At 49.7% G+C, this 26,069-nt stretch overlaps 1 protein-coding gene across 4 annotated transcripts in view; it reads right to left on the reverse strand.

Moving 5' to 3' along the window:
- Positions 1-2,580: 2,580 nt before the first annotated feature.
- LOC149872451 (uncharacterized) overlaps positions 2,581-26,069 on the reverse strand; it is a 30,916-nt gene continuing 7,427 nt past the window's right edge. For 2 of the 4 annotated variants that reach the window (XM_090065016.1, XM_090065263.1), the window contains one exon: positions 2,581-25,899. In XM_090065016.1, the coding sequence (XP_089921142.1) occupies positions 23,660-25,899 (2,240 nt within the window). In that variant the 3' untranslated portion in view covers positions 2,581-23,659. The remainder of the gene's footprint in view (positions 25,900-26,069) is intronic. The other 2 variants (XM_090065176.1, XM_090065096.1) reach the window with 1 other exon arrangement.

Consider the following 26,069-nt stretch of genomic DNA (forward strand, 5'->3'; position numbering starts at 1 on the left):
GGACCGGTGGAAAACCCCAGAAAAGGCGGGGGAAGGAGGCCTGGGGGGGACGCCCCGGGGCTGGCGGTGCCGGAGGCGAGGAGGCCTGCGCGGGGGCGGCCTCTCCCACGCGCCTCCCTTTCACCCAGCCGTGGGGCTCCGGGGGGTCCCTGCTCGGCGGTTTCTGGGCCGCGCGGTCTCCCTTGGCCTTCCCAGCGTCTTCATCTCGTCTCCCATTCATTGTGCCTGTAAATCCCGGGATTTGTGCTGATTGCCTCCCTCTCGCCTGGTGTGTCCCGCGCAATCACATTTACGCTCCCGCGTGCTCGGCTCCGTGCTGTCGGCATCCCCTTTCTCCCGTTGGAGGTGCCCCGGCAGAAGGCGATGGAGTTGTCTCGGCCTCGGCTGCTCCCACACGTGGGTGGTGCGTTTCCACGGCCCCTCCTCTCCTCTCCTCTCCTCTCCTCTCGCACGTGCAGGGGCTGCGCCCCGGGTCCTTCTCACCGGGAGTCACTGCGCGCGTCTGTCCACGTCCTTCCCAACAGCTTCATCTCCGTAGCCCGTGGGCTCTGGTTTCGCTGGCCTTGCTTGGGGACCGGTGCTCTCAACTCACCCTGCCGTTGTCCGGTGTTTTCTTGTCCTTTAAAACCCCTCTGCATGTCAGATAACCATCACTAGGATAAGAAGAAGTGGGTTTGGTGTACGGCCAAAGGAAAACCCATTTTCCTTTCCAGAGAATCTCTTATACGGGGACTTGCCTTTTACGAGGGTAATTTGCTTCTCTGGTGCTTTCTTTCCCCTCCATTTCCCCCAAACAGTTTCCTTAGGGAAGGCCTCCAAAGACTTTTCCAGCTCAGCAAAGACCACACGGACCATTTCTACATGATACCGTTTCCCATACTGTGAAATGTGTCCTCGTCAGCCTTCTTGTGTCCATATCCATGACTTCCACCACTGCAATGGAAAGCAACCTGAGGGTCTCCACAGACCGTACAATGAACAGGAGCCACCACTGCGATGCTGTAGCTGGCAAAGCAAAGAAAACACTGGCACGCATCTACCGATGCAGCTCAAGCAAGACTAAGGATGCCATCCTCCCGCTCTACCCGGCCTTGGTGAGGCCACATCTGGAGTCCTGCATCCAGGTGTGAGCACTGCAGGACCGGAAGGAGGGGTGGAGAAGCTGGAGGAGAGCCACAGGGATGGTTAGAGGTCTGGCGAGCAGGTTATATGGTGAGAGGCTGAGAGACATGGGTCTGTTCAGCCTGGAGAAGAGAAGACTCAGTGGGGACTTGGTCAAGATATAAAGGACACTTACCAGAAATGGGAGAGTGTCTGTCCACCACAGCTGCCCAGGGAAAGACTAAGACTAATGGTCATAAATTGCTAGAAAGCTGCTTTAGATTAGACATAAGGAAAAACTTCTTTACAACTCGAGTGTCCAGGGTCTGCAAGAGAGTCCCCCCCTCTCCCCCCCCCCCCATGTGGTACAATCACCTACTCCAGATACCTTCAAAAACACCTGGACGCTCACCTTGCTGGGCTCATCTGTCCCCAGCTGTCCTTCCTGCACAAGCACATGGGGGGTGGAAGTGATGCTCTCAAGAGGGCCCTGCTAGCCCCTAATGTCTATGAATCTATGAACTGTCCCTCTTAGACCCCTGCCCCAAACAGGATCCCGCGGTCCCACCCCGACCTCATCTGCCGGCTCCAGCAAGGACGGGGAGCTCTGGGGCTGCGCTGAGCAGGAGCGAGGGGAAATCTCCAGGCGGGAGGACCTGGCTGCAGGTGAGCTGGGCCTACCCCGTCCCCCGGGTCCCCTCCCAGAAACGCTCCTTGCCCCGAGCGACGGGGGTTGGACAGTGCAGAGCTGCCCGGTGCTGCCCTTGCGGGGGCTGACCTCGCATAGCTCGTGCTGCGACGTGTGCGGGCAGGCGCTGCTCCCACTCCCCAAACGCAAGGCTGTGGAGAGAAGCCACTGTCCCTTTCTGCTCCCCCTTGGTGGAGCGGTTAGGGGACATGGGAGTTTGCTGTCTTGATCTTTAGGCACAGAGCTGGTTTCCCTGGGGTACCGGGACCTTCGATTGCCATTCTCATCTAGCAATATAAGAGTTGATTTCGCATTTGAAGGTCGCCGTACCTGTACACCACCCTCTCCCAGAGCATGCTGGGATTTGCAGCCCCCCGTGCAAATCCACATGGTTGGCAGAAGCTCTGTGTAGCCAGATAGGAGAGAGGCTGGGGCTATCCCTGGTTTCTCCCAGTCAGGTTGACCTAAAATGCTGGAAGTATTGAATCCTGGTCTACAGTGGTTCCCAATCTGTGGTACAGGTACCACTAGCGATTCGCAGACAGCCTGTCAGGTGTATGCGTCAACAGATTTATTATGATTAACTTTGTATGCCAAAATTTGCTGGTGGTACCAGGGGCGACGCGAAAGGCACGTGCACGCCCTACAAGAAGGCACCACTGACAGTGCTATTTCAATTGCAGGCAAAAGGGTCAGCAGCCACCCCTAGCCACCGCTGGCAGCGTCATGCTCAGGGGGTACAGCAATGTCCCCCTGCACCCGGGGAGACTCCCTCCAGACTCCCCTTCTGCAGAAAGGCTCAGAGCAGCTCGGCACAAGGGTAAAGAGCAGAGAGCAGGTGGGAACAAGTTAAAAAGCAAAGGGGAGAATAGTTACCTGGCAGGGAAATGCCATGGCCGGGATGGTGGCAGGGGAAGCTTCCTGACCAAGGTAATGCAATTAAAATGGCACCGTGTAGTCTTGTCTGCTCGGGTACATGACTCCTGACAAGAGCCTCATAGTTATCTTCCCCCGGCCGGCTTCCAGCAGGATCTCGGCTACACCCGACTTTGTGGCAATAGGAGACTCCTCCCTAGATTGGTCATATGGCCGAGGGCAAGACAAACTCGGGGGCATCCAGGCTTTGGCCTGCAAGAGGGGCAGGAGACAGCCAGGCACCCCTGGACTAGCCTATGGGATTGACACAACACCTTGTTTGATGGGTGACAGAAAGGCTTTATTTACTACGAGTTTTCAAAGTCAAGTCAAATGAGCCCAAACCAAAGCCAAGTCGAGTAATTAGCAATAAGGTGATGATTTTTCACCAGACAGATGACAAAACAGCAGGCTGTTTCTCTTCAACTTGGAGTAAGCTGGACACAGCACAGTTGGTGTCAGAGAGATTTCTCACTCGTGAAAAGTGCACCATTAGCAGTTTTCACTTCGTTCTTATACCCTTAGTCCAGCATCTTCAAAGCACTCATTTAGTTGTATAAATCAAGAAAGAGTCCCAAGCAGTAATCGAGAGGAAAATCCTGTTAATCAAACTGCTCGTTATTGGTTATCAGAAAGTTCCAGCTTGAATGAATGACCTTCCCCGGTGACGAGGGGTTATCCGGTTTGGAACATCTCAAGAAACTGATTAACAACCAAGAAAAACATGTGGTTTTGGAGAATCTCCTAGGAAAATCAAGGGAACCACTAGCCATAACAGAAGTAAATCAGGAGAAGACGTTTATCACCTATGGAGAATGACTCTTTCTGTACATAGCATGAGTTAATTGCAAAAGAAATATTTACCATACTATTTAATCAAGGATAGACATTTCACACGGTTACAAACCAGACAACTAGGAGCCTGCTTGAAATCATCATGATTATAGAAAGCTAAGCTGGAATGGATACCTCATTATTTCTTCTCAGATGGCCTGGCCATGAACTTGCATCTTCTTGCATTATGTAGTTAGCACCAGTATTTTGTATTTTAACTTTTGTGAGTAGGCCCCAGCTCAGCATGACTTTCAGAGTTATCGATCTCCCACAACCTTCTTGCAGGCAGGCTAAGGAAGCATGGGCTGGATGAATGGACTGCAAGGTGTATGGAAAACTGGCTGGAGCATCGGATTCAGAGGGTAGTAATCAATGGCTCGATGTCTAGTTTTCTAATATCTAACACTTTCCCAAGTCTAGACCCTGACTCATACGTTGTTTGAAAGTCAAAATGGGAGAAGAAAAGCACAGAGCGAAGCTGCCTCTGGTTGAATGCTTGAGGAGTACACAAATATTGTAGGTTTTTGACCTGTACTTGGTGCCACACTTTTTCAAAGTAGTGTCGCTGCTTCCCAAGAGCTGCACTCCTGCCCATGACTTAACAGGTCAGGATCTCAAGGCTTTCCTCTGCTGGGGAGAGATTACAGGAAGAGGCAGGGATTCAAATTGTGGCCTGGGCCCTGTCATTGGGAGAGCACTGCACCTATTGTGCTGGATACATCCCTTTCTACCACGAGTGGCAAGACGGGGGTCTGGATGAACTAGGACGGGGTAGAGGTGAAGGCCCATTTCAGATATTCAGAGGCTCACTGGGTTTCCATCGACCCATAAAACTGGAGGTTTTGACGCAGTGACCATCATGTGAGCAGGGTTAGCAACAAACCTGACACTGGCTTTGTGGACTGTGAAGCTGGGCGCTAAATAACCGTCTCCAACTTCACCTTGCTCAGCAGCCCGTTGGGTCTCTGGAAACTGAACCCAGGGGAGAGAAATTAAAAGGAAGATCTACTGGCTTTATCCCTCCTGGTGGGAATGCTATCTTCCATCACTGTTGTCATCAGCGGTCCCTCGGAGTTGAGGATGGCGTCCATCAGGCTTGATGGGTCCTCAGGTGACTCAGGAGCCTGATTCTGGATATGCACATTCTTCAGCGATGAGGGCATGTTGTTGCATGGGGGAGTGGGATTCACAGCCCTGGGTTGGTCTCCTCCTTCCTCCGCCGCCGCTGTTCTGCCTCAGTATTGAGTCGTTGGGCCTCGAAGTGGCGTGTGCCTTGGTGGATCAGGTGGTGCCACACCAAATGGTCAGCTGCTTCCTCCTCCCAGCCTCTGTGCTTGAGGGCGACCTTGAGTATGTCTTTGTACCGTTTCCTTTGGCCACCCTTTGGATGTTGGCCAACAGAGAGCCGGGAAAAGAGAATCTGGTGAGGGAGGCAGTTCTCGGACATCTGGACGCAGTTGGAGTTGATTTCTCAAGAGCAAGGCTTCAATGCTGGTGGATGCAGCTTCATGGAGGACGCTTGCACTGGTCTGGCAGTCCTCCCATTTGATCCACAGGATTCGACACAAGCACCGGTGGTGAAAGCTCTCGAGGGTCTTAATGTGGCATTGGTAGACGGTCCAGGTCGCACTGCAGTAGAGGAGGGTGGTCAGCACGACAGTCTTGCAAACCAGCACCTTTGTCAGCTTCCGAAGTTCTTTATTTTCAAAGACAAATTGTTGCAACTTGAAGAAGGCAGCACTGGCACAGCTGACCCGGTGCTGGATGTCTTTATCAATGGTAGCCCATTGAGAGAGGTGGCTGCCGAGATACAGAAAGTACTCCACGTACCCAGAGCCTCCCGTCTATGTAGATAGCACGAGGGATGTTCAGCTGGGGAGGGTTGGTGGAGAACCTTCATCTTCACAACGTTCAGGGACAGGCCAAGTCTCTTATACGAAGTGTTGAAGAGATCTAAGGTTGCTTGCACAACCTGGGCAGACCGAGCCATCATGCAGCAATCATCCTCAAACTGAAGATCGTGGAAGTCATTGGTGATGAGTTTCATTTTTGCCTGGAAATACCCAAGATTGAAAAGCTTCTCATCCAGTCGATACTGGATACTGATACTGGATGGTAGATCATATCGGATGAGGTGGATGATGATGGTCAGGTAGATGGTGAATAGGGTGGGGGCGATCATATAATGTAAACATAACCTTTCTGGGTCTTCCGGCGTGTGGTAATAAATTTAGTTGGGCTTCTGGCCTGCTTGACTAGAAAAACAGACAGAGACCAGAAGAGCTGATACTGCTTCTTTCAGTTACATGTGTTGAGATAAGAACTCCTGCATGTCTTATTACCCTGTGCACAGATGTCCAATTAAGTAAACTTGTTTTAGTTTCTCCAAGGTCATAGTTTTTCTCTTTATCTGTCTTAAGTATAAAAATGCTTGAAAACTTAGAGAGGGGGTGGATTCCTTTGAAACAGACAAGTGGGCGATTCCCCTTTCTGTATGCAATTCTCCCTGTGATCACAGTATAGCCCTTAATAAAGAAAAGCTGGCTCTGTCAGTTCTGATTCAACCACAACATGAAGTTTGATTTCTTCCACAATTTGGTGCCGTGACTCGGATAGAGATGCCTGGAGTGATCAGTTGGGACACAGACATCTCTTCACTGAAGCCCTGGTGCCAAACCAAGGTCAGAGACCTTTTGAAATCTCTACTGGGGCTTTTCAGTGAGAGGCTGTCTCTGTGTCTTCCTGATTCATTGCTTGAGGCTCACCCTATCCGACCTTTTTTCTGCCAAAACTGTCAGACCCACTGTGTGAGTAGTAACTGTGAGTAGAAAGAGTTAAGGTTAAGGACTTTGTGTTGCTGTTGTCAATGCAAGTATTTCCCCGTGTGAATTGAGTTCAGTTCTGTAAAGAACTAGGAGGTGTCTCTGAGGCCAGGAGTGCAGACCTTGTGCAGCCACCCCGAGGACACCCGACTTGTTCTGTGTGCTCTTTGAAAGCAAGGGTGCAAGGTGGAAACTCTTAGGGTGTGAGTGTTTTTCAAGGCTGAGACTAAAGAAATGCTCTTGAACCTCGTGCCTTAACACACAAATTCCCTTGTGTGAATTGAGAGTATGAATTGAGAAATATGAGCCACTGACCAAGTCCAAGACTAAGGTTGGCTTCAGCCGCCCCAAGGCTGTCCGGAAGGGCAGTTTTGAATGTAAGGGGCCCAACTGGAACCTCGTGACCCAGTGGACAGGTTTACCCTTTCTCCACCTTCATAAATGAGCCGTGTCTAACTGTAACTGCATTGTGTGCTGTTATTGCCATGGAGTTTTGTCTTTGGACATTAGCCACAGCATCTCTGTGGCACTAGCAAATCTCACAACCTGACAGGACACCCTGAATAAGCCATTCCTGTATGAAAGACCTGTGTGAATTAAGTTTAAAGATATGGGGAGTGGAGAGTCTAAAGACATACCGGCTCCACCAAAAGGGACTCCAGCATTGTACATGTACACACACGATGGCCATAAAAGTTGTAAGTTTCTAGACAAATGGAAGTGGTATACCAGAGGTGATTTTAGCCGGTAGTTTCCCGTGGAGGGAACATTTGATTTAAGTAAAATTGTTCATCCCCACAGAGACTTTGAGTTAAGAGGTAGTAATATACCACAGACTCAGTGGGACACATTTTTTGATTGGTATGAAGAAGCTTTCAAAAGATGTCAAGAATCTCAAGTTCAGAGTCTTAAGGACTCCCAAGAGAAACTGAAATCTTAGATAAAAGAATTCATAGATTTCATAGATTTCATAGACATTAAAACAGAAAAGTGCACCAAAAGGGGTCCCCCATCAATAGTACCATCAGCACCAACACAACTTTATCCACAAATAACTGAGAATGAATCTGCAGAAGATATAATTGATTTTCTTAATGTGCCACCCCCATATCAGCCTCAGGCACAATCTGAACCTGAAGAAGTCCAAAGTAACCAAATAGGCTCTTCTGGCAGGATTAGCCCACCTCACCAGGAAACTATCACTCAACAACCGTCACCGGGAGGCATGCCCACGTCCACTAGAGGCAAGGCGTCTGTCTCTTGAAATCTTGACCCCCTCTTGTTTAAGGTCTGGTACCCAGTATGGTTCAACCCCTTCTTTAAAATCTAAAAAGGCTCAGCTTATGCCTTTACGCCAACTTCCAGGGCAAGGTCCAAATGGGGAAACTACAATCACAGTCCCTGTCCCCTGGACCCCAGGAGATCTCCTAAACCTTGTTAAACAATTTCCCAACATCAGAGAGGAGCCCAAGAAATTTAGAGATGAATTAGAAACTGTAATCCATTGTTATGATCCAACATGGGCAGATTTGAATCAATTAAAGAGAAGTGTTCTGAGGTCTGCAACCACCTCATCGCACAGGCGACTTGGCCTACTCAAGACCCCGGAATAGGAGGTCCCGAAGATGCCTTCTTGAGGCTGTGCTTAAAATTTACCCCAGGAAAACTGACTGGGCCAAAATACATAACTGTAAACAAAGTAAAGGAGAATCCCCAGCAGACTACATGGACCGCTTGAAACTAGTATTTCAAAGACATTCTGGTATTGAAAATGCAGCTGAAACTGCCCCAGAAGCAGTTGCTTCTGCTTTTGTCCACGGACTTCTTTCTAAAGTCCAGGAACAGTTGTGCACAATTGCTATAGGTTGGCAGACTAAGCCACTTGCAGAACTAGTCACCATCGCAAATCATTGTACAACCTGCCAGGAAAAGAAAAAGGAATACACGGAAACGAAGCTAATGTCATTGCAATTACAGACTTTAGGCAGGGGCAGAAGCCGAGGTTTCCATCAAGGACAGTTCAGAGGCAGGGGATGTGGTCGTGGGATGGGACAAGGAGGATTTCAGTCCCAAAATAATGGCAGTTGTCATTACCGTGGCCAACCAGGACGCTGGAAGGCTCAATGTCCTCACCGGCCTGTCCAGCCGGGGATGATGTTTAATCTGCCACCACCTCCTCTCACTCAATTCTCAGTCCCAAATCAGGGAGCCTCCTGTTTGACCTGCCTGAGGAATAGTAGCATCATCACAACCCTGCTTCTCCCACTTAATCAAGATGATCCCTTCATTTCCTGCGTGATAAATGGCATCTCTACAAAATGTTTAGTAGACACCGGTGCAAGCTGCTCTGCTTTTTGAGCTGAAGAATTTTCCACAACTCCCCTCTCTGCTGTTGTAAACGCTGTAGGAATTTCAAATCAAATAGTTCCTCATCCTGTTTCCCAACCATTACATGTTTCTCTTGGTCCTGTTTCTGATCAACATGCCTTTCTTCTTAGTCCTTGTTCTCCTGTTAATTTATTAGGCAAAGGTTTGCTTTGTAAACTTGGCTGTACTATCTATTGCTCTAATGGTGTTTATTTAGATGTCCCCTGTGATAATGAGCCTGAGTTCCCTGATCTTTCTGTGTTGCAAGAAGAAATCATAAAAGCTGTCCCTCCATTCCTCTGGTCCCAGCATGCTAATGAAGTAGGACAAATCCATACTGCCCAGCCTGTAAAAATTAGATTAAACCCAGCTAAGCCTTTACCCAAAGTTGCTCAATACCCTTTACGTCCAGAAGCTGAAGAAGGGATATGCCCTGTTATAACTGCCCTTTTAAAGCAAAGTATCATTGTCCTGACTAAGAGCCCTTGTAATATGCCTATTCTTCCTGTAAAAAAACCTGGAAGGAATACCTATTGCTTTGTACAAGACCTTTGTGCGGTAAATTCTGCAGTTTTATGTACTTTCCCTGTTGTACCAATCCAGCTACTATCTTGTCCTATATTCCTCCTAATGCTTGTTATTTTACTGTTGTTAACTTGTATTCTACATTTTTCTCTACTCCTATACACCCTGATAGCCAGTTCCTCTTTGCATTTACCTATCAAGGACTTCAGTATACCTGGACGTGATTGCCTCAGGGCTATACTGAATCCCCTTCTCTTTTTTCTCAAATTCTGAAGAAAGATCTAGATGAAATAATATTTAAAGAAAATTCTGTGCTTGTGCAAGATGGTGATGATTTGCTCTTGGTATCTACCTCCCTTTAAGCCTGTAAAACTGATTCTTTAAATTCTCCTCACCTCTCTTGCCTTAAAAGGCCATAAGGCATCTAAATAAAAGCTACAACTTTGTCTCCCTTGTGTCCGTTATTTAGGTCATGATATTTCTGCTGGAGAACGGCTGCTTTCCTCTTCCAGAATAGAAGCTATTCTTAAAATCCCTAGACCAACTACTGTGTCCCAAATGCGTACCTTCCTAGGCATGGCTGGCTACTGCCGTCAGTGGATACTTGGCTATGCCTCTATAATCAAGCCATTGCAAAATATGACTCTTGTTAATACCTCTGAGCCTTTACCCTGGACTTCAGAGGTCGAAGCCGCTTTTGCCTCTGTTAAACAAGCTCTGTTGCAAGCTCCTGCCTTAGGCCTTCCTGATTATACTAAACCTTTTATTCTCTTTTGTCATGAAAAGGACAGATTTGCACTTGCAGTACTTACTCAGACACATGGAGACAAGCACCGTCCCATTGCTTATTATAGCTCTGCTCTTGACCCAGTTGCAGCCAGATTTCCCCCATGTCTCTGTGCTGTAGCTGCAGCTGCCGCTGTCATCACTGTTGAACTTTCCTCCACCCTTGTATTAGGTTCTCCCCTTACTGTTGCTGTCCCACATGCTGTAGCAGCCCTTTTACTAAAAACAAAAACCCAACACCTTTCAAATGCTAGATTAAGTATGAAATCTTGCTTCTGTCTGCTGGAAATGTCACCCTAACTAGGTGCCCTGTTTTAAACCCTGCTTCCCTGTTACCTACCCTTTCAGATGGTGAACGCCATGATTGCATTTTTGTTACTGCTCACCTAACAATGCCTCGCACTGATCTAAAGGACAACCCCTTGCAAAACCCAGATCTAGTATTCTATGTTGATGGATCGTGTCAAAGAAACTCAAAAGGTTCCCTTGTTGCAGGATATGCAGTATGTTCCCAATATGATATTATAGAAAAGCCATCACTTACCTAATGTGTATTCAGCTCAAGTTGCCGAGTTTGTGGCCCTCACCAGGGCTCGCACCCTAGCCTCTGGTGCCTCTGTTAATATTTATACTGATTCTCGCTATGCTTTTAGTTTGTACACAATTATGGTCAACTTTGGAAACAAAGAGGCTTCCTCATTTCAGGAGGTGCCGAGATTAGTAATCGTCCATATGTAAATGCCTTGTTGAATGCTTTACAATTACCTTCTGCTGTTGCTATTATTCAATGCCAAGCTCACCAGAAACTTTACGATGATGTTACATGTGGAAATGCTCTGGCAGATTCCACTGCCAAAGCTGCGGCTATTTCCACTCCTCAGGCCACGCCTATGTTTTTGTCTATTCCAACTGACCAGTCTCCACTGGCAAGTCTTCATGACGTTGCCCTCCTCCAAGATCAGGCTTCAGAACCAGAGAAACATACATGGAGACTGGCTGGGTGTTTGTTACACCCTGACCATTTGTAGCGCTCCCCAGATGGCCGCCTGGTAGCCCCAATGGTCCTTCTGCTTCATCTTATAGTTTCATAGTTTCTAGGGTCAGAAGGGACCTGAGCAGATCGAGTCCGACCCCCTGCCATGGCAGGAAAGAGTACTGGGGTCAAACGACCCCAGCAAGGTGTTCATCCAGCCTCCTCTTAAAGACCCCCAGGGCAGGAGCCAGCACCACTTCACTTGGAAGTTGGTTCTTGCTTGCATACACCATGGCATGGCACATGTGAGCAAAGTGGGGGATGATAGAAGCTGTTAAGCTTGATTGGTTTGCTCCAACTTTTCCATCTGTGGCTCAACAGTACTGCCACACCTGTCTTATTTGCCAAGCCCATAATGTGGAAAAGCCTGTAAAAACAAAAAAAGGCAGCACATCCCCCACCTTGGGGACCGTTTGTAAATTGACAATTAGATTTTGTTCAAATGCAGAAATGTTGTTCTTAGGAATATGTTCTTGTTATTGTATGTATGTTTTCTGGATGGGTAGAAGCCTACCCATGTGCAAAAGCTGACACCATCACTGTAAGCAAAAAGTTGCTCAGAGACTTTATTCCAAGGTTTGGTATTCCTTTATCCCTAAACTCTGATAGAGGAACTCTATCAGAAAAATGCAAGGTTCTCCACCTTGGGAGGAAAAACCTGCAGCATCCTTATAGGCTCAGCAGTGCTACGTTGGATAGCACTACAGAAGAAAGAGACTTGGGGGTCATCATTGACCACAAGATGAACATGAGCCTGCAATGCGATGCTGCGGCTAGTAAAGCGACCAAAATGCTGGCTTGCATCCATAGATGCTTCTCGAGCAAATCCCGGGACGTCATTCTCCCCTTGTGCTCGGCCTTGGTGAGGCCGCAGCTGGAGTACTGCGTCCAATTTTGGGCTCCACAATTTAAAAAGGATGTGGAGAAGCTTGAGAGAGTCCAGAGGAGAGCCACGCGCATGATCAGAGGTCAGGAAAACAGATCTTACGATGACAGGCTGAGAGCCACGGGACTCTTTAGTTTGGAAAAGCGCAGGCTCAGGGGTGATCTGATGGCCACCTGTAAGTTTATCAGGGGTGACCACCAGGATCTGGGGGAACGCCTGTTCACCAGAGCGCCCCAAGGGATGACGAGGTCGAACAGTCACAAACTCCTGCAAGACCGTTTCAGGCTGGACATAAGGAAGAATTTCTTTACTGTCCAAGCCCCCAAGGTCTGGAACAGTCTGCCAGCGGAGGTGGTTCAAGCACCTACACTGAACACCTTCAAGAGTAAATTGGATGCTTATCTTGCTGGGATCCTATGACCCCAGCTGACTTCCTGCCCTTTGGGCAGGGGGCTGGACTCGATGATCTCCCGAGGTCCCTTCCAGCCCTAATATCTATGAAATCTATGAAACTCATTTTACTGGACAGATAATGAAAGAAATCTGTAAAGTCCTGCAGATCCAACAGAACTTTCATTGCCCATACCATCCGCAGGCCTCGGGCCAAGTGGAACGCCAAAATGGCATTCTAAAAAATAAACTGGCCAAAATTTGTGCTGAGACACCTAAAATGGCCGGATGCACTTCCTGTAGCCCTTATGAGTATGAGATCTACTGCCAACCGAAAGACTGGGCTTAGCCCACATGGAATTCTAATGGGAAGACCCATGAGGTTCCCCGCCTCACCACCTGTTGCCTCCCACTTTTGCGATATACATTCACTTGATGATACCATTCTAGACTATTGTAAGGTACTAATGAAGTGTGTTAAGGCTTTTCATTCACAGGTACAGGCAGCTCTCCCCAAAGTACCAGGTGAGCCGTGCCATTCTATCCTGCCTGGAGATTGGGTCCATATAAAAGTCCATCAATGAAAGTCATCGCTGGAACCTCGCTGGAAAGGCCCATTCCAGGTACTCCTGACCACCAACACTGCAATAAAGTGTCAGGGACTCCAGACATGGATCCATGCTTCACGCAGTAGGAAAATATCAGCCCCGTTAGACCCAGAGTCTCCTGCATATCAATCTTGTAATCAGCCTCCACAGACTGGTAGTGAGCCTAGCACCTGCCAGCAGGAGAGCTCAAGATCCACAGCCAAGCGCCTACTGGCAAAGAGGATTTGCCACTACAGAGCGAAGAGGATGTGCCCCAACAAAACCACTATGCCCTTCGGGACAGGAAAAAGACCTCTACCTAGTTCCTCGTTCCCAAGGTGGAGTTGGTTAGTTGTGATTTGGGTAGTTCTCAGTATTTCTTTTTGGGCCATCTTATATGAACTTGACTCAGTGGTTATAAGAAACTCTGTAAACCAAACTACACTTCCAAACCGACAAAGATCATTTCATGAAAATATGTTCTTGTCTTTAGTTAATCAAATTGGGATAGATTTAAATGTCTCTCGTTGGATATGTAGTCATGTCCCTATCTATTCTACCAGAGGAATACCCATGATACCAGTACCCTTGAATGCAACTCGGATGTTAGCCCTTTACTATTCATTTTTTCATGGAAACGAAACTTGGCAGAATGTAAGTTGCAACTGGTCTATGTACAATTAGCATATGCCACCCCGAAAAGTCCTGTTAGACCTGTAATGGATCTTGTGTTGCAGTAGGAGTCAGTAAGTGTGAGGTAGAATTTAAGATAAATGGTGCTTGGTTTTCTAATGGTTCCTAGATATCTAACTACTCCCCTGCAGGTCAATTTTCAGGCTATTCACAATGGATGATGTCCCCATGCTGTAATACAGGTGGATATACTGCACTAGCTGGTCACTATTTTGTGTGTAGAGATAAGGCCTATAAAAATCTTCCCTCCAGTTGGAGAGGAACGTTCTATGTCTCCGCAGAGTACCCTGCCTTTTTTATTAAATCTCACTTACCTAAAGGAAGAATTTGCAATGTTCGTGAAATTACAGAAAATCAAAGGTTTTGGGGTATAATGTTCCCCAGCTATGGTGCAGGCTTAGCTATGTCTGAGATAAAGAAAGTTGCAGCATCTCTGGAAAAGATTGCTAATGCTACTGCTGATAGTTTTGATAAAATAAATACAGAAATGAAGGAAATAAGGCAAATGACATTGCAAAACCGACTTGTGTTAGATTATATACTAGCCAGCAAAGGACAAGTCTGTGCTTCAATAAGTAAAGAATGTTGTACTTATCTTCCCGATAATTCAGAAGAAATCCAGGATTTAAGCAAACATATTCGAAAAGAAGCAGCTAAATTGCATGAGTCAGATAGTTGGAATTTGAATTCTTGGTTTAGCTCTATTTTCAGTTCCTTAGGCTCTGCCTTCATTCATAGTTTGTTGATATTGTTTGTTGTTTTTATTGGAGTATGCCTAGTGTTTATGATAATACAATGTTGCTTAAGCTGTACTGCCAAGCAAATGAGGAATAGCCCATCAACCAGAAACAAAGTATATAATTTGTATGTTGAAATAGCAGAAAGTAAAGAGAAAGAAAAACTAGAAGTGAAAGGCTAATGGCTATAGATATCTAACTTGTTGGAAAAAAAGAACAAAAAAACCCCAGGGAATGTGGTAATAAATTTAGTCGGCTTCTGGCCTACTTGACTAGAAAAACAAAGACCAGAAGAGCTGATACAGCTTATTTCAGTTATGTTTTGAGATAAGAAAGCCTGCATGTCTTATTACCCTGTGCACAGATGTCCAATTAAGTAAACTTGTTTTAGTTTCTCCAAGGTCGTATTTTTTTTCTCTTTCTCTGTCTTAGGTATAAAAATGCTTCAAAACTTAGGGAAGAGGAGGATTCCTTTGAAACAGACAAGTGGGTGATTCCCCTTGCTGTATGAAATCCTCCCTGTGATCACAGTATAGCCCTAAATAAAGAAAAGCTGGCTGTCAGTTCTGATTCAACCACAACGTGAAGTTTGATTTCTTCCACAGGTGTCTTGGCGCCAAGTGGATGTATGACCCGTCTGGATGTGGAAGGCGTGGGTTTCAGATCTTCCACTCAGGACAGTGGTGGTCGTATCATCATGCAGGAGCCTCAGCATGGTGACAAACTTCAGTGGGCAGCTGAGGTGTTGGAGGATGGTCCACAGAGATTCACAAATTTAAGGAATCGAATGCCTTGGTCTGGTCAATGAAGGCGAGGAACAGTTCTTGATTTTGCTCCCAACATTTTTCTTGGATTTGCTTGGCAATGAGAACCACGTCCGCAGTGCCCCAGGAGGGTTGGAAGCTGCACTGGGTTTCTGGAAGTATCTCCTCAGTGACGGGACAAAGGCAGTTCAGGAGGATGTGGGCCAGGATCTTACCTGCAATGGACAGGAGGGAAATCCCCCTGTAGTTTCCACGGTCAGATTTGTCCCCCTTCCTGTAAATGGTCACAATGGTCATGTTCTTGTGATCCCCAGGGATGTCCTCTTCATCCCAAAGGTGGAAGATAAACTGGTGGGGTCATGATGTGAGCTGGAAGCCGTCAGCATGGTAGACCTTTGCAGGTATACCATCTGGCCCACAGGCTTTGTTGGTTTTCATCTGTTGGACAGCCCGCTTCAGCTTTCTGATGGTTGGTGGATCACCAAGGGGCAGCTTGGAGGGTCTGCTCTGATACAGTGGACTCCCGATTAAGGAGGATTTCAAAATGCACCTTCCAATGCAGACGGATGGCGTCATTGTCCTTGAGGACCCAGGAGCCGTCCTGTGATTGGAGGGGGTTTTGTCCAACGGACCGGGGTCTGTAGGTTGCCTTGGTAGCCTGGAAGAAGTTATACATATCATGCTGATCAGCATAGCCCTGGATCACGTGCACCTTCTCCACCCACCAGTTGTTCTTCATGTCACAGATGTGTTGCTGGACCTGAGCCTTCAGCTGGCACTGCCGTCTTTCACCGAGTTTGTGGATGGCTTTGCCAGGCGATGAAGGCTGCACGCTTCTGTCAAGGAAATTTTTTTGTTTGTTTGAATTTGTGCTGCCAATGCAGGGAGTGGAGGCTGCCATGCGCAGGAGAGTCCTGACTGGAAGGTTCCACGGCATGCCCGGCACATGCCCCCTGGGTGACCTCAGGAGCTGTCAATCAGCCCTGACCTACTTTCCAGTCTTGCGCAGGCTCTTGCTTTACAGGGCTTGTCCTGACGCATGCCTAGTGAGTGACAGAATGAGGTAATCACTCTAGAACATTCTTATAACTAAGCGCCCTGATTGGCCAAAGGGTGGCTATAAAAAGAACCCAGGAGCCCCCACCTGGTGTGGGTGGTGGGAGAGGAGCGTGTGGGTTGCTTCCGAGTACAGGTGTCAGTTGGATTTGTTAGCGGTGTGTCGTTGGTGGGGGAGTCTGAGGAGACTGTGCTCCTTCTGTGAGCAGAGGCTGCTTAAGGCAGGGACTGCAAGGCAGACTGAGAACTGGGATTCGATCCCCCGGTTTTTCTCATACCCCATATAGCGACTCACTTTGTTGTTCCGATTGTTTTTGTCGATTCCTCTGGTTACTGGACTGGTTACAAGTTTTCAACTTGACTACGGTTTTGGATCATCCTCGCTACATCGACTTCACTTACCTGGTTCCTGACCTCGGTTCCCTGTTTCGACCATCCCGTTGTCCATCGGACTGGCGTCACGACTCTGACATTGTTTTCACCGAGTTACAGTTCCTGTTTGTCGTTTGTGGTTCCTTACATGAGCTGTTGACCAGCCCTGGGACTTAAGGAGTGGGTAGCCGCCCCTATCCCTTGCAGGGTAGATAGCAAGGGCTCACTCCGGAACCCCGTGGGCCAACAGACCCCTCTGTGGTTCGTTATTTTACTGTAACTGAAGAACATCGTTGCCTACGCATCCAAAGCGTAAGTTAATAAATCATCTTTGTTTAAGAAACCATGCGCTTCCATGCCACTCAGACTCTGCCACCATAAATCCCACCTGTTCGTGTTCCAATTGCCACCCCGGCCCACCGTGACCTTGGGGCCCGATTCATTTGGCGACCCCGACAGCTTCTGCTCAAGGAGATCATGGATCTGAGCATCATTTGTGTCGAACTAGTCCTGGTTCCATCATGATGCAAACCCAATAGTCTGGGCACAGGCGTTTTGGACAGCGGACTTGAGTTGTTCCCAGCGTGCCTGGATGGAGATGTCATCAGCAGTAGGGACTTGCTCCAGTGCACAATACAACTTGGGCCTGGAACCCCTCCTGCTGTCCAGGGTTCTTCAGAGCTGAGACATCGAGCTGTCTCCAGGGTGCCTTTTGGGACTTCCAGTGTCTTGGCGCCAAGCAGATGTTCATCACTGAGCACATAAGTTGGTGGTCTGTCCAGCAGTCTTTAAATCCCTTCATGCCCTTGTGACAAGCACATCCCTCAGGTCTCTACCTCAGATGGTGCCAGTACTCTGACCTTGGATGCCTCCATGTGGTCTTGAGCTGGTTTTTCTGGTGGAGAATGGTGTTCATCACGATCAGGCTGTGTTGGGTGCATTTATTGGCCTCCCTCCCCTACACCATTCTTCCCGACAGTTCCACTCCACATTTCGTGGTCACATCCAAGCCGGGCATTGAAGTCCCCCAGGAGAATAACTTTGTCATCCCTGGGGATGCAGGCAAAGACATTGTTGAGATCAGAGTAGAACCATTCCTTGACTTCCTCATCGGAGTCCAGAGTTGGAGTGTGTGCACTGATAACAGTGGCGTGATGGTTTTGGCTGAGGTGCAGGTCATCAGCCTTTCACTGACACCCAAAGGGAGTTCAGGGAGCACATCAGCAATCTTGTTCTTGATGGCAAAACCAACTCCGTGGATATGGGGGTCACGGTCTGCTTTCCCTTTCCAGAAGAAGGTGTACCCTCCGTTGATCTTCCTCAGCTGTCCTTCCCCAGTGAGCCGGGTTTCGCTGATAGATAGATGGATCTATTCTAATATAACAAAGGGCTTAGTCTATGTGTCTGTCTATCCCTAATGCTTTTAATCAAGTGTGTATGCACCACTGAGAGGGCCAGCAGTGATTGGCTGGGCAGGCTCCGTCTCCTCAGGCAGGGAGATGGAGGTGGAGGGAGCTGTTAGGGTTTATTTACTTGCTCCTGGATGCCTGTCAAAGCTGACAGGAGACGGGGCAGTAGGACCCAGGGGGAGCCCACCCTCCCAGCCATTCCCTGCTGGACTGAGCCCAGCGGCCCCCCCACCCAGCCATTCCCTGCCTTCTGCCCCTGCTCTGCTCTGGCACCAGATGGCTCCCAGTTGCATTGCTGGACTGGGAAGTGGAGAGCTGCACTGGTACGTATGTGTGTGTGCGCACTTGCATGTAGGCAGGGACGAGTGTGCGGGGGGGTGCCTGTGCAGGCATGGGCAGAATATATATGTGTGTGTGTGTGTGTGCGCGCGCGCGCAGGTGCAGACCTGCATGAGGACATGTGTATGCAATCACACACACGTATGCACAGACGTGGTAAAATACAGATCACAGTAATACAAGAAACCCACGGACCAACCTACCTATCTGCACAAAACCATCAATCACCCTAAACACACCAAGAAACCTATGATATACAGCCAAGGCCTCAGATACCACCGAATTTGCACTGGGGAGAACACCCGGGATTGCCGCCTCATAAATCTCAAAAAGGCTTTCACCCAACAAGGACACTCCTCCAGAGAGAGAGATCGCACTTTTGAGAGAGCCACTTGGACACTACGTGAAGAATGCTGCAGTACAGAAACAATACCCCAGGAATCGCACACCACTGGTTATGATGCATCACCCCTCCCTGGAACCTATCTGGAAAATCCTCAACTGATTGCAACCCATACTAGAAGAAGACCCAGTTTATAGAGATCTTCCCAGACCCACCCATCCTAACCTTCAAACAAGCACTGAATCTCGCTAACCTCATCCCCAGAAGCAAACTTCCTGCAGCCCAAAACACACCGAATGGATCCAAACCGTGCTACAAGAAAGGTAAAACCTGCCAACATATCTCCACCTCCCCTGCTGCACTTAGAAACCACATTTTTAAACCTAGTGCTCTAAGTGACACAACAGTGTCACAACGGTTGATGAATAGCAGAAAGGCTTGCTTTGATAACTACTACTGAGCTACAAAACTAAATGACAGAAACAGACTCTTTCCCAATATAAAATGAGCCCGTTTATTATCTTAGCTGCAAGGAGAACTTTACCCAATGAAGGCAGGAAGCGGTTCCCATACAGCCTCCCAGTGGGGTCCTTCGCTTGTTGGCTGGGTGGCAGGACGGCTTCTTGGTCTTCCCAGGACCGCACACACCTTGCTGGCAGCTCTGTCTTGCTTTATACTGTTTAATTGTATAGTTTCAAAACATTTCTCGTTGATTGTTGGCTGATTAAAGGCCAAGCAAAATAGGGAGGAAAAGGGTGACCATGGCTTTACAATTGTTAAACTGCCTGCCTCCTGTTTTTGGATCAGCCCAGGCGTGAAGACTTGTGTTTCTTTGCAGCATTTGCAGTTACAGGTGATGCGTCTGAGAGGTTAACAGGATGCTTAGAGGTGTTACCTGTCTTTGGGGATTTATCAATGGGGCAAATTTGGTTGAGACATAGACACTGGATGCCTGTTTTGAGAAATGTGAGCATGTCACGTACAGGACATCTTTCCTGTATTGAATGCATCTTTTACAGGTTTTGTCTGAAATGTATATTTAGTCCTTTGTTTTCTTTAGTAGCTAGTTCAATTGAAATGCATATGTAATTACCTTGCCTTCACAGGCTCAGCCCTTCCTTTGGCTTTCTTAGCTCAGAAAGACCTGTGTGATGACCAATGTCAGGTCTCTGTTAACTACTTTAACCATCATTTTAATTATTTTATGGCATGGCTTGGAATTGGGTACCGCAAGCACTCCGCTGTCTCGACACATAATCAGTTGCAAGCCATTAGCGGAGTTTGATTTTCTTGTGGCAGTCTTGTTACCACGACCCAGTCTTGCCCCAGCCACTGACTTCCATTTCTGTGCAAGAGACAGTTTCCAAGCTTGCACGGGATTCATATGCAGCACCCCCACAATTACTACCTCCCACAACAGAACCAGCACCATTCCTGGATCTTACAGCTGCACCTCCAGAAATCTGATACATCTCATCCAATGCACCAAATGCCCTGATGGATAATACATAGGAGAGACCAAACAACAACTGCGCACCAGAGTGAACACACACCGGAAATCTACCAAAGACAAGAATACCCAATGTGGGGGCACATTTCTCACAAGAAAACCACTCTCTCTCCAATCTCTTGGTTCTAATCCTCAAAGAGAATTTACAAAACACCCTTCATGGATGAGCCTACGAACTTCACCAATCTACGGGATACAACAAAGCATGGACTAAATTTAGACATTGGACTTATGACACATTATAAGCTGCCTGACATCTAACTCCCCAGTACCTCTCTGCTATGTACCAGCTACATTCATCCCCCCACTCCCCTCCCCTGCTAACCTGTCTCTCACCCACCGACTCCTCAACTTACATCTTCACTGACTTTCTCGCATGCAGACCAACCTCTGGCTTCTTTACTATTCACTCTATCCAGGAAGAGAACACACCAACTGCAGATGCTTCCTCAGCCTGATGAAGGGTATTTATACCCAAAAGATTGCGAAGAAGAATTTTTCCAACTATCTGAGTTGGTCTTGTGATTTTTGGCATGGTCGGGTTGGCAATAATAAAAGTGCAACTTTCTCTACAAGGCTTAACCATAACAGGGCAGCCTGGCCAGAGATTTCCCTGCCACGACCCCAAATGCACACCAGTCTCTCAGTTGCTGGGTCCAAAGCATGACTACCTACAGTTACTGGAGAAGCTGGTTGCTTTGAGAAGGCCCTGACAGGCTGGGAGCCAGGGGAGGAGCAGCCTTCCCACGATGCTGCCTCCTCTGCTCCAACAGAGCTGGGGGACAGTCCGCCGCGTGGAAATACATAGGTCCGGATCCCATTGAAAGTGAGGGGCGCAAGGTACCGCAGTACCTTGAAAGCTTTGCATTCAGACCTCGCCCAGGCAGGTCTATATGGCCACAGGCCCCTCGTGCCGAGGGAATCTCCATCAGAGCACAGTGCAGCTGTCCAGACTTGCAACTCCCCTTCGCCATGGCAGGGGTTTGCACCCACCTGGGCTGGGCTGCCTTTTACCGCTGCGGAGGTCAAGCCGAGATCCCGAGGTGATGGGGCCCATCTAGAAGGAGAGAGGAGCAAGGGGCCAGGTGGTGCATTGACAGCGCGGTGCAGAGCCAATAACCGTCTGAGCAGGGCATGGGAACTGGGTTCGCCAAGGCACAGCAGGGCTGAAGGAGCATCTCGGGCGGCTGGGCAGTGTGTCCTGCACTCAGCAAGGGGAGGAAGACCCCCTGCCCAGGCAAGATCTAGCACAGGATCATGCCGGGGGCTTCCTATCTGGAGCACGAGTCTGGAGGGTGGGCATTAAGGAGGAGCTCCCCCTTGCTCCATAAAACCCAGGGCTCTTCTGTAATCTGCAGCCAGTCCTGCGAGACCTTCCTAGGGATGCGGGGGGTTCGGGTCTGTTTGTCCTGGTGCCACCAGGGCAGACCTCAGTGGCCCAAATGAAGCTGGAAGTGGAGCGGAAAAGCCTCCTGTCCCTGTGAGCTGCCCTCAGAGCCCGCTCCGTCACCACCCTCTCCCCCTCCGTGGTTGGGGGGTCGAAAAGGGCCCAATTTGCCCCCCACATTGGTATTAGCTGATCACACCAAGCAGCTCAACATGCCTTCGGGGGAGGGAAAAGGCTCCTGCGGGGCTGGGGACATCACACAGAAATGCTCAGATCCTGACCCAAAGCTGCAGAGAGGGCTGGGGGTGGCATTCATTTATTAAGGTATTTATCGAAATATTGTGCCTTGGGCCAAATTGGCCACATCAGTTCCAAATACTTTTGACGGAGCAGAGTTCAGCTATTCCAGTCTGGGCAGTGCTGCCACCAGCAAGTCTCCTCCCTCTCACACATTTCAGCCTCGGGCTTCATGAACTCCCAAATGCATGGCAGGCACCTTACATGCAAGCCCCCAGCCTGGAGGGCATGGGGTCCAGATGCCCCAAAGTCTCGCTTGCCCTTAGCCAAAAGGTGGAAGGTGCAAGCTAGAGAGAAATCACCCATCTGCATGAAATAAGGTCTGGGACCCAGAGCCTCCCATCTGGAGGCTGTAGTAGCCTGTGGTGGGGGGGCCTGCCCAGTGGGCAAAGGACAGGTCTCCCCTCTCAACCCTCCTGAACATCTATTCCTCCTCCGGGCCTCTGCTCCCCATATTTGCAGACTGTTTTTCTCCACCATTAGTTTCAGCTGCCTGCAGGTTTTGTCTATGCCGCTTCTCCCCCAGCTGCTTATCTGCCACCGGCAGAAGACAGTTGAAATCTCCCCAAAATGCACTGGGTTTGCACGCTGGGGAGGTCAGGGCAAGCTTACTCAATGCCCCATAGCAGGCTTCCCTTTCTGATGGCTCCAGTACATTTGTTACCAAAAGCTGTCCCCGTAAAATCCTCCTGCTCACCATCTCCACGGCCTTTCAAATTTTGATCGATGGCTCCCATGCCAGAACCACCGCCCCAGATGCCAGTAGCGAGAGGGACAAAGTTAGCAATAAACCCGACACAGGCCACGTGGGACGTGAAACACGGCTCTGAATAACCACCTCCAACTTCACTTGCTCAGCAGCCCTTTGGGTCTCTGGAAAGAGATCCAAAGGGAGAGGAATTACAAGCAAAGATCTACTGGATTTAGGCCTCCTGGTGGGATACCATCATCCAATAGCGATTTCAGACCAATAGGGCTGGGGTCATGGGGGAAATTGGAGGCTTGACCTCATCAGCAGCTTCCCAGCTGGACTTTCCCACGCTCCCAGTTTCTTGCTGGAGCTGCAGTGGGAGAGAAGCAGCCATTTGGCCTTTCTTTTGGCAGAAAGGGAGGCTGACCACATCCCTACGCAGCGCCTGATCCTCATTTTGGCTAGCAGGGAGGGGCCTTGGTGGACTTCAGTGCTTTCCTGTGCTCCTGTTCAACCCTGCTCAGGGCTCTGACCACAAGCGTTTATGCCTCTAGTAGCCAACTGCCCATCAGGAAGCGAGGGGGGCATGTGGAGACGGAGCCCCATGCCACCCCCTCCCCCCATCCAGGCCCGCTCCCCCTTTACCTCCTGCTGCTTGGGATCCAGGGCTGCCCCCACATCCCTGTCGCAGTGGCGGGGGGAGGGGAGGGGTGGGCCCAGACCTGATGTGGGGGGAGGACCGGGACCAAGGGTGGGGAGAAGCCGGCCCGCTGTGGTGGGGGGAGCAGAGGGCCTGAGCCGACTCGGTGCTGGCTGGGGAACGAGAGAAGCGGGCTCGGAGCCTGCATGGGCGGGGAAGGCACGGGCTCCAAGGCTGACACAAAGATCATGTCCTCACAAGTTCCCCCAGCATCTGTGCTGGCGTCTGCTGGAGGTGTGTCCTCTTAGCCCCAAGCCATCAAGCTAACATTGCGGGGCAGTCTCTGGGTCCTTGGGGTTCTGTATCTACAAGGACGGAGGCTGGGTTACCTCTTTCCGCACTCCCCCATGAGCCTTCTCTCAACACAGCCACTGCGGGGTACTGAGTAGGTAGAAATCCCCAAGCCCTTCCTGCATTGCTGGCAGGATTATGGATGTTCCTGGGTGTGGATGTGCTGGTGCCGCTCCAGGCTGGAGGAGTGCCTGAAGCTCTTCCCACACACAGAGCACGGATGTGGCTTCTCCCCTGTGTGGACACGCTGGTGCTGGGTCCAGTTGGAGGAGTAGGTGAAACTCTTCCCACACTCAGAACATTTGTATGGCTTGTCTCTCATGTGGACACGTTGGTGCTGGGCCATAGAGTTGGATCTGGTGAAGTTCTTGCCACACACAGAGCACTGATATGGCTTCTCCCCCAGGTTGATACACTGGTGGCGGGCTAGATAGGAAGAGCGAGTAAAGCTCTTCCCACATACCGAGCACTGATGTGGCTTCTCCCCTGTGTGGACACGCTGGTGCTGGGCCAAATTGGAGGAGCAGGTGAACCTCTTCCCACACTCAGAACATTGATATGGCTTCTCTCCTGTGTGGACACGTTGGTGCTCGGCCATGGAGTTGGATCTGGTGAATCTCTTCCCACACACAGAGCACTGATGAGGCTTCTCCCCTGTGTGGACATGCTGGTGCTGGGCCAGATTGGAGGAGCAAGTGAATCTCTTCCCACACACTGAGCACTGATGTGGCTTCTCCCCTGTGTGGACGCGCTGGTGCTGAGCCATGTAGCTGGATGTGGTGAATCTCTTCCCACACACACAGCACTGATGTGGCTTCTCCCCTGTGTGGACACGCTGGTGTTGAGCCATGCAACTGGATCTGGTGAAGCTCTTCCCACACACAGAGCACTGATGTGGCTTCTCCCCTGTGTGGATACGCCGGTGCTGGGCCATGTAGCTGGATGTGGTGAATCTCTTCCCGCACACAGGGCACTGATGCGGCTTCTCCCCTGTGTGGACATTTCGGTGCTGGACCACAGAACTGGATCTGGTGAAGCGCTTCCCACACACCAAGCACTGATGTGGCTTCTCCCCTGTGTGGACATGCCGGTGCTGGGCCATGGAGCTGGATCTGGTGAAACTCTTCCCACACTCAGAGCACTGATGTGGCTTCTCCCCTGTGTGGACAAGCTGGTGCCGGGCTGCAGAACTGGATGTGGTGAAGCTCTTTCCACACAAAGAGCACTGATGTGGCTGCTCCCCTATATGGATGCGCTGGTGGTGAGCCAAGGTGGAGGAGTAGATGAACCTTTTCCCACACTCAGAGCATTGATGAGGGTTCTCCCGTGTGTGGACACACTGGTGCTGGGCCATTGAGCCACATCTGGTGAATCTCTTCCCACACACACAGCATTTATATGGAGACTCCCGTATGTGCGAGTGCCTGTGCCTGGCCAGGTTGGAGGAGGAGGTAAAGCTCTTCCCACACATCGAGCACTGATGTGGCTTTTCCCCTGTGTGCATGCACCTGTGCCTGGCCAGGTCAGAGGGATGCCTGAAACTCTTTCCACACTCAGTGCAGCAGTGTGGCTGCTGCCTGCTCAGCCCACACTGGTGCTGGGACAGGTCTTGCTGCCTGGCAAAGCTCTGCTGACACTTGTTGCAGCGGTGTGTCTTCCTCCCCAAATGAATGAGCCGGTGCTGAGCCAGGGAGGAAAAATGGGTGAAGGTCTTACCACAGGGGACACAGCAGCACTGACATTTCTTCTTGTGCATAGGTTGGTGCTTGGCCAGGCCCGAGCTGCACATAAAGCCCTTCCCACTTTTGCTGAAGCAGTGCGGGGGCTCTCCACAATGGACCTTGCGGTGAGCAGTCAGGGCTGAGAGGGAGGTAAATCTCTTCCCGCACTCAGTGCATATATGGAGCTGATCCCCAGCCTGTCCTATCTTGTGCAAAGCAAGGAGTGAAGAGCAATTAAAGGTTTTCCTGTTCTTGGGGCAGGGCTGGGCTCTCATCTGACACTTGGTAGGGAGCTCCTGTTTCCCTCTGAGGCCCTCCCCACTGCCTTTGTTCAGACATGGGCTCTCTCTCCATTGCAACTTTGCCTTACGGCTCTTCGGCGCTCTCAGCTCCACAAAGTCTTCTTTGCACCCAGGACTCTTTCTGGCTTCTGGCCCTTCTCCACTCTCGTGCCCAACTGGAGATGCTACCTGCCCCACTGCTACAATCTCCTTCTGCTTTTGGGCCCTCCCCTCACTCTGGTGCCACTGGTCCTCCTCAGGTCTCAGGGCGTCCATCTCACCACAACTGTGTGGGCGAGTCCATGGCGACTCCAGGTTTACAGGCCCTTCCTCTGGCAGCTGCTGCTTACCTGTGTGAGGCAGCCAGGCACCTCCTGCAGGGAGAACAGAAACTCCACATTAGTCCCTGCCTTGCTGGAAAGGCCGCAGGCTCTAACAGGCTGAGAACATTGTTGATTCCAAGATGAACATGAGTCGTCAATGTGACAAAATGATCAGTAAACCCAACCGCACTTTATCGTGCATTAATAGGTTCAAGGAGGTC

This window comes from Crocodylus siamensis, chromosome 1 (genome assembly GCF_052110815.1).
Source record: "Crocodylus siamensis isolate JL-2025a chromosome 1, ASM5211081v1, whole genome shotgun sequence".
Taxonomy (NCBI): domain Eukaryota; kingdom Metazoa; phylum Chordata; order Crocodylia; family Crocodylidae; genus Crocodylus; species Crocodylus siamensis.